This window comes from Mustela nigripes, chromosome 17 (genome assembly GCF_022355385.1).
Source record: "Mustela nigripes isolate SB6536 chromosome 17, MUSNIG.SB6536, whole genome shotgun sequence".
Taxonomy (NCBI): domain Eukaryota; kingdom Metazoa; phylum Chordata; class Mammalia; order Carnivora; family Mustelidae; genus Mustela; species Mustela nigripes.
In genome coordinates, this window is record NC_081573.1 from 17,732,460 (window position 1) to 17,741,219 (window position 8,760).

Below are 8,760 nucleotides of genomic sequence, written 5' to 3' on the forward strand. Positions count from 1 at the left end.
GGGGGGGGGGTGGGGGGAGTGAACATGGGGGGGGGGGGGAGGCACCTACCGCTCCCGTCTTGCTGTTGTCTGCGTTACAGTCTGGAATGATTTTGGAAAGTTGGACGATCCAGTTGTTGATCTTGTCCCTCCGCCTCCGCTCCACTGCAAGAGGTAAGAGGAGCATCAGCGGCAGGGCTCCTGGAACCTTTCTGCGTGCCAGGCGCTCTCCCACCAGCGCGGACGGGGACAGCGTAGCAGTGCCCAGACGCAGGCACCTGCACCGCACCTCCCGCTGCTTCTTGAGAGGAAAAAGGTCTCGGCCTCAAGGGCCACGCACACACCTTTAGGCTGCAGAATCAACAGCTGGGACGGCGGGTTCATTTTGATGACCAGCCTGGCAGATTTTAAAAATCGGAGCCAACATTTAAATTAATGTTATGTGAAATTAAATTTCACGTAATTGGCATCTTCTGAAAAATGGGGAGTTGTGGCTTGTGTTCTTGGGAGGCTGGAATGAGCCAGGGCCCCTTTCCACAGGACCCTGGCACCCCCATCTGCTCCCGCCATGGCTGCTGCCTTCCATTTTTCAGTACTCAGGCCTTCCTTTGGGCTCCCCAAGTTTGTTTTTCCTTTATCTTTAAAATCATAGTCTGACCATGTCTCGCCCCTAGCTAAAATCCCTCTCTAGAGCCCGGGCAGTGAGTCCCAGACTGCCCAGGCTGGCACTTGTGGTTCTCGCGGGCCTGGCCCCACCAGTCACCGAGTCCCCCAAGAGCAATGTGAACTCTACCTTGAAGGCCAAGGCTGACAGGCCAATGGAAGACGACTTCTGAAAAATTCAGACTTGTGATTTAATTCTCTTAACACTCAGCCATCTCACCCAAACTCTGTCAGCTGACCTGAGTGGCAGGTACCCCATCCAGATGGGGCACATGCCTTCCCTCCGGCTTCTCATCAGGCTCACGTCACAGCCTTACGAGACAGCTGCTTGGGATCTGCCCTCACTGGCACCTCACACTAGGGTTCAGGACCCACAGAAGCAAAGCTGGGCTAGAATCTTCCTCACCTTCCAAGCGCAATCCTAGGCGCTGGTGTGGACACACCCAAGAAGGTCCAGACACCTTCCCCAACCATCACAGACCCTCGTCTTCCCTCCTGCCAGGACAGCTCAGGGACAGACGCCGCCTACAGGTGGGATGTGCAAAGCGGGGCAAAGGAGTATCTTCTCCGGGCTGGGCAGTGCTAGTGGGGGTTGCCAGAAGGGGTCTGGGGAAGAGTGAAAAGGCAGGGTGGGCCAGAATCACACCCCTCACTCCTCATGGACTCTGAGGTCCCCGCCATTGACCCCGCTGTTATCACAAAGAACATGCCTGGCTGCTCATCAGCTAATCCCATGCTGGCTGCTGGCACCTGGCTCTGCCTGCCCATCGCAAGTCCCCTCCCACGTCCAGGTTCCCCCTGCTCCGGCCTGGATTATGACACCCTCCCCTCCAGGGACTCTCTTCCTCCCTTGCTCTCCAGGCCTCCACTTCAGTCACCAGTGGCCCTGGGGTGAGTGTGCAATGCCCACGTCCCATCACCCTGGGGAGAGCTGCAGCTCCCCACGGAGGATGGCCATGTCCTACAACCTGGGAACTCTGTGGCTAAATACCTCAGTGGAACCAAGAGTCTGCCCGGGCCTGGCGGCGCTGGCCACCCCATCCCCAAATAGAGCAGCGCACTCTATGTCCAGGGTTCAGCAGAGGAACGCAACAGCAGACGGCCTCTCAGCTTCCTGCTCTCCCCTCATGCGGTCTGGCATTCTCAAGCCCGGGCACCAGGCCTCCTACTTTGGATTCTTCCCTTCCAGCCAGCAGAGGGCAGGGGTGTGGGGGTGGGGGGCAGGCACATCTTCTCCAGTTTGCATTCACTTTAAACTTACTGCCTGCCCGGGGCGCCCGGGAGGCTCAGCGTCTGACTCATGGTTTTGGCTCAGGTCACAGTATCAAAGGGTTGTGGGATTGAGCCCCAGGTCACACTTGTACTCAGCAGGAAGTCTGCTTGAGATTCTCTCCCTCTGCACCCCCAAATAAATAAAAATTCAAAAAGCCCAAAAAACCCAAAACCTAAAAACCTTTCTGCCTGCCCGACTGTGTGCAGGGGCGCACCTTGCAAGCCCAGAGTCTGCGGCGGACTCTGGCTCCGCCCCACTGGTACTCGCGGCACCCCAGGCGATGCGTATCCAGGGGACAAGGATACCGGTGGAGTGTTAAGACTGAAGGTTGCACCACGTGCCAGGGGGCATGCCAGGGTGAGCCAATGCTTTCTGCATGGCGCCGGGGCGTGGTGGGCCTTCAGAGAAAGACTTGGAGAGGGCACATTGGGGCTGGTTCTGAAGGGAGGGGCATCAGGCAGACAGGCATGGAACATGCAGAAATGTCTGGATATACTCTGGGGTGCAGCTGGGGGTGGGAAAGACCAGGCTGTGAAGGCCTCGAATGCTCTGGTGATGGGCCCAGGCCCTTTCACTGAGCAGGTAGTGCGGTAGGCAGGCCTGTGGCTGGGGAAGACCATCCTGGCACATTTGAAACAAGATGACCCGTCAAGACCAAAGCCACACCTATTCCAGAGACAAGCTTCAGTTACACCCATAGGATACTGAAAACTAGCCAGAAATGAAATCTTCCAGGAGAGGGGAGAAACGGACAAACTCCCAGACACGCTTAGAGATGTTATTGTTCCTCTCTCAGTAACGGAGGGAAGCAGCAGACAAAAAAGTCAGGATAGAAAACCTGACAAATGGGGCACCTGGGTGGCTCAGTGGGTTAAGCCTCTGCCTTCAGCTCATGTCATGATCCTGGGGTCCTGGGATTGGGGCCCGCATCGGGCTCTCTGCTCAGCAGGGAGCCTGGTTCCTCCTCTCTCTGCCTGCCTCTCTGCCTACTTGTCATCTCTTTCTCTCCGTCAAATAAATATATAAAATCTTAAAAAAAAAAAAAAAAAAAGAAAGAAAAAAGAAAGAAAACCTGACGAGTGTCAACCAACTTGAGCTGGCTGACCCCGAGGGAGCACTCCACACTGTGGTAGAGACACACATTTTCTCCAAGCACACGTGGATGCTTTCACAGCACAGACCATATTCAGGGCCATAAAATGAGTCTCAACAAATCTCAAAGAACTAACATTATATACTAGGAGTGCGTTTTCCATCAGAACAGAACTAAATTAAAAATCAGTGACAAGAAAATATCCTGAAAAGCCACAAACCTTCTGAAATTAAGCAATGTACTTCTAAATAACCCAGGGGTCAAAGAAGAAATCATTAGGAAAATTGGAAAGTATTTTAAACTGAATGATAATGAAAACCAATATATCCAAAAGGATTCAGCTGAAGCAGCACTGGAGTGAAATCTGCAACTAGAAAGGCTTGTGTTGGGAAAAAAGAAAGATTTAAATCATCTTGAAAGGCTAGGGATAAAACTCCAAGCTAATTAAGCCCAAAGTAAGTAGATGGAATGAATTAGCAACATTGAGAGGAGAAACTAATGAAATAGAAAAAGCAATCCCACCCGGCATTTGAAAATCAGATTTCACAAAAAGATCTGGACTTCTGGCTCCTCAGAGGTCCCCGGTGACAGTGGGCCCAAATTCTGACCCGGCTGCAATGGGCTGGCCCCACAGGCTCCAGTTCCCCACGGGGCTTGGAGATGGGCTCTGACGTTCCCAAGAAACAGTGGCAAAGAGGGGAAAAAGGAGAAAGAGAAGCCGATTTGAGATCTACTTCAGCACAGAATCTTGGGATTTGTAGATGTGGGGGAAGGAGCCCAGGCAGAGTGGAGGGTGGCCCTGACTTTCGGTGCTGGCTTGGGTAATTCTAACAGGGGTGCCTTTTCCCTCTGGGAAAGGAAATGTTGCATGGGAGCCTTTGGCAGTAGGGGTGGTGGAACGGACTTTGTTTTGGACAAGCTGAGTTATGAGGTGTCTCAAGGACACCCAGATATGAAGATTTTGAAGGGGTGGTTCAAATTATGGCTCTGGAGTTCAGGAGAGAAGAATGGAATAAAAACAGCTTTGCACACAGCCAGGGGCCAGGGCAACGGGGAGCCCTGGGAGGACTCCCCTTGTCCGAATCACTCTTTTCTGGAGCAATGATGAATGCCTACAACTGGGGACAGGTTTGGGGGATGCTGACCATCCCCGGGATGAAGTCCCATCCCGAAGGCTTCAACTCTCCTGAGACCAACGGAAGACAGGCCAGACCTTTAGGGACACCAAGAGTCAAAGCAGTTTCCAGCCTTGCCCAATGGGAGGAATCACATGGATAACTTGTTCAAATCCAAGCTCCTGGGCTTTCCTGTGACTTACTCGTTCTGAACCTTGAGAGGACAGCTCTGGAGATCGTGACTGTTAACAAGCTTCCTGGAGCTACTGGGAAGCTCTGCTCTAAGCAAACCGGGAGGGAAAAGCAGAGTGCAGGAAAATGAGAGTGCACAGAGCAGCGAGGAACATTCCCAAAAGGAACAGGCAGGGTCAGAGGCTTGGAGCACAGACAGGAAAGGAAGCCAGTGGATTTGGCAATGAGGTCGTCATGGGTGACCTCAGACAGACCTCTTTTGGTAGAGAAATGAGCCAAACGGCCCAGGGTCCAGGGAGGGTGGGCAGAGGATGGATAAAGACGTGTGCAGGTTGGGAGACAAGAGAATGGATGCAGCAGGAGTGGAAGGACAAGGTTATGAGCAAGACTGCTGACTGCTTTTTGCAGGATGAGAAAGATTCAAGACTTTGCAGGCGAGAGGCAGAGCGTGCAGAGCAGGGTGGAGGGGGGCCCCAAGTCATAGGCCGCAGCCTTACCACGTGGCCCACTGTGCGGCCACAGGCTTGCGTGTCTGCAGTGGCAGAACTGGCCATGAGCATCGGGGCAAGTCAAGCCAAGGCCATTTCACACACAACTCAACAGATGCAGGGACTGAGAAGCAGCCCAACGTCAGAGAGCCAGTAAGCAGCCAGGCCAGGACTGCGTGGGTAGCCTACTGGAGGCCCCTCAAACAAACCATGCCCCAAAACCAAGCTCGGACCCTCCCCCTTCCCCTTCCTTCCAACCAACCTGACGCCACCACGAAACCTTGATTCTCCAGCCTCGGAATCTTCTGCCCCACGCACTCCCCTACTTCATGCCCTGTCCTGTCTCAGGCTGACAGCTACAGTCACCTCCTCTGATGTCCCAGCCTCTGGTGTCCTGTCACCTCCATACACAGACCCCTCTGCTGGCTTCCCCTCTGACTAGAATAAAAACCCTGGAGTAGGGATGCTGTTCTTACAAGGCCCCGCGTGACCTGGCCAGCCCTCCTGCATCGCCACCAACTTCCTCTTTCCTTCTCTGAATTCCACTCTTCTTCAAACACATCCAGTCTGCTCTGGCTCAGGCCTGGGGGTCTGCACTTGCCAATCCCTCTGCCTGGGACTCTTCCTCAGGGACCTGGCTGGCCCGTTCAGACCTCTGCTCCAACGTCACATCTCTGAGAGGCCCACAGAGCGCCCTGCCGCTATCACTCCCCAGCTTCTCCTGGGGCCTTATCTCCTCCTTGGGACCTACGTGACCTCACATCACACCACAGCCTTGTGTAATCTGTCTCTCTCACCAGGAGGAACACTGTGAGAGCCAAGACCTCATTTGTTCTATCACCCCCAGGACCCAAGGGCCTAAAAGCCAGGCAGATATGGGGTACAGATGTATTAGAGGCCGAGCCCAGTGAGCTGCTCGGGTCATAGCTGAAAAGGCTCAAACCCAACTGGACACCTTCAGGACTCTCAAGGCCACACCCTGACATTTAACGCTTGCCTTAGTCCTCCTTGGTCCCCCACCCCCAACACTTCACAACCTCTGTCTTGACCAAATCAGCACTCCCCGAAGCAGCCTCGTCTCATTCTGCCTTCCCCCCAGCCGGTGCTCTCCTCTGCCTGACAGACTCCCCCAAAGGCCAGCTCTCTGTGAAAGACACCAGCCTCCTTGATACCGCAGACCGGCTCCAGACCAGCCCAGGGTGCATGCCACCCAGCCTAGATTCCAACTTCAGGGAACACTCGCAGAGGGATGACTGTCTAGGCGTAGTGCTCCCCTGGACATGCATGCTACCATGACGGGGAGGAGGGAACACAGTGGAGGACTAAGGGTCAGTATTAAGAACCAAAATGACCTCAAGGTGGGATCCAGTGTTTAATGGAAGGACCTGACATGCGGCCTTGGCCAGCGAGGGGCACAGCTTCTGGGAGCTGCAATCTCCGACGTGCTCCCCAGCAGACCAGAGCTGCTTCTAGAAATTAGATGGGCAGGGGAACAGGGGAAACTGACAGACAAGAGCACGACAGCTGCCACATGGGAAGGCAGTCCTAGGGAAACCAAAGCAAACTGATTTTTCAAGAGAGGCAGAAAATCCACAGGTAAACATGCAATGTGCCACTTAAGACGCTGACCGTGAGTTCAAGGTCACTAGCCAGCATGAAAAAACAACCTCCAGTTCACACCTCCTGCCTATCTGTTCCTAACAACGAACTTCTACCTGTTTCTACATTTCCAGCATTCACCAAACACGTCTTAAGCACTCATGGCGTGCTGGCGATCTATGACACAAAGGACCGGGCCTGGTGGTGGCTGTGGGGCCCAGAAACCCCCCCCCGTACTGTACCTTCATTGTGCTGGGCCCTCCTCCTTTCATCCCGTGGTGTTCGGGTTCCGTCAATTTTCCTAGAAGAGGAAGAAGATAGGCACGGGTTCCTTCAGGTCCCATTTGTCTACACATCTGTTAAGGAGTCAGACTTAAAAATTATCCCTGCAAAGTAAACTCCAGTGCAAAAAGAGGAAAAATGCTAATTCCCTTGCTTACACTCAAGAAGCAAAATTAGAAAATTAGAAATTAGAAATCAGAAAATATACTGACTGCTTATTGTGTGCACAACTGTCTGGCTCCCATTCCAGAAAACCTTCCCTTCCTTTGGACCCTTCACACCAGCCGCTCTTGGGGACCCCTGCACGTACGGGGAGTAGGGGTGTGTCCGGGGTGCAATCGTCCTCTGCGTTCCTGTCTGAAGCACGTCTTGTGGCGTCATCATGACATAGAACTGGCCTGCAGGGAAAGCGGGGGTTAGGGCCAAAACTGGAGGGGAGGAGCAGTTAGAAACAGCTTGGGGGGGCTTCCCTCCCTGCTAGCCTGCTGCCTCCCCTGCCTTCCGCCCTGGCCCTTCCTTTACCTCCGGCCTGCAAGCTCTGGTCTGTGGTCTGTACGGACACAGCTGTGGTATCTCCCACACTGGATGCTGGGAAATAGGCAAACCGGGCCTCCCCACTGACAGCCTCAGCTGCCGGGCTGCCGCCATTGCTGAAGGGATTTTGGATTACGGCCTGGGGAGTAGGAGGACACAGAGGCCACCCTTAGCCATCTTTGTTCACCAACCCATCCCCTTCTTAACATGTTGGACGTTCCCCACGCGCTCAGGACCATGGGAAATCCCGCTGTGTGTGCCACTCTGCCTTGTCTCTTAGCCGGGGAACTGAGCACAGGCCCAGCAATCAACTGACAGCATGATCCACTCTCACATCTAGGAGGCTTCCCTGTTACCATCATCCCCATCTTAAGGAAAGAAAAAATGGTATTTCAAAGCTCTTGACCCAAGTTTCACCTGGAAGAACTGGGATCTGACCCACCCCCCTCGATGGTCTTAAAGGTAGCATCAGTGTGCCACCTGCCCCACCCTCTGGGGATTCCCAAGAACAGCGTCAGTGTCCCCTCTCCATCCCCACAGGGCTTGTGGGCACCTACCAGTGGGAAGGGCGCTGCGGGACCTGGGGGCACAGAGGCAGCAGTGGGGCCAGGACGCTGGGATGCCCCATCCACACCCACCTGGGTCACAGCCTGCTGCCCCCCCGCAAAGGCAGCCGTAGACACGACGCTGACGGCGCCAGCCGTGTCTCCCTGGCCATCCAGCTGACCATCAGTCACCTGGACTACGCGGTACGTCACCTGCAGGGGGCGGCAGAGCAGCGAGATCGGCTCTGGGGTCCCGGCCGCGGCCAGGTCTGAGCCCCTCCCAGCTCGCCGGTCGGACCCTCGGCTCAACCCTCCTCCACTTGCCCGCGGGCTCCCGACCCGCAGCTTCACCTGTCCTCCATTATTCTCTGTGCGGAACTGGTACTGGATGTTGTGGTCGCCAAACGCCGCCTGCTGGACGCTGGCGATGGCCACCGCAGTCTGCTCCTCCGCCCCAGGGCCGTCCCCGCCTGCGGTCGAAGGGGGGGGCATGGTCAGTGGTCACGCGGCCAAGGCGCCCCCAGTCCCCTCCCCAGGCGCAGGCCGCGGCCCCGGTGAGACCCGCGAGCACTCACCTTCCTGCAGCTCGACGCCCTCCTCTGCCTCGGGTCCCTTGTCGTGACTGCGGGGAGCACGGGAAGAAGAGGGGGTCAGGGCCGCCCGCGCCCCCGCCCCTTTGCCCAGGTGCACGGCCCCCATCCCGTCCGGCCCAGTCTGGAGCTAGGGCACCGCTAGGACCCCGGGCCGAGGCTATTAGCGCGGGTCCCCCCTCCCTCGCAGCCTCCATTTTGAGCTGGGCCCAGCGGCCGCTCGGGATCATGGCGGCCCCGGCGCCAGGCCGAAGGGCCGGGGCCAGGGCGCGCGGGGGCACGGACCGGTCGGGCACTCTTACCTGGCGGCGGCAGCAGCGGTGGCCGAGGCAGCGGGATCCAGACCCGGGTCCAGCATGTCCATGGGGGGGGGGGGGGGGGGGGGCGGCGGCAGGGCGTCGGGAGGG

At 56.1% G+C, this 8,760-nt stretch overlaps 1 protein-coding gene across 2 annotated transcripts in view; it reads right to left on the reverse strand.

Moving 5' to 3' along the window:
• USF2 (upstream transcription factor 2, c-fos interacting) overlaps window positions 1-8,732 on the reverse strand; it is a 9,880-nt gene extending 1,148 nt beyond the window's left edge. Inside the window, exons 1-8 of one of the 2 annotated variants that reach the window (XM_059381418.1) lie at window positions 8,656-8,732; window positions 8,339-8,385; window positions 8,115-8,233; window positions 7,776-7,976; window positions 7,207-7,357; window positions 6,995-7,082; window positions 6,645-6,703; window positions 50-144 (exon numbers count right to left, since the gene is read on the reverse strand). In XM_059381418.1, coding sequence (XP_059237401.1) covers window positions 50-144; window positions 6,645-6,703; window positions 6,995-7,082; window positions 7,207-7,357; window positions 7,776-7,976; window positions 8,115-8,233; window positions 8,339-8,385; window positions 8,656-8,717 — 822 coding nt within the window. In that variant the 5' untranslated portion in view covers window positions 8,718-8,732. The remainder of the gene's footprint in view (window positions 1-49; window positions 145-6,644; window positions 6,704-6,994; window positions 7,083-7,206; window positions 7,358-7,775; window positions 7,977-8,114; window positions 8,234-8,338; window positions 8,386-8,655) is intronic. The other variant, XM_059381419.1, reaches the window with a different exon arrangement.
• Window positions 8,733-8,760: the final 28 nt, after the last annotated feature.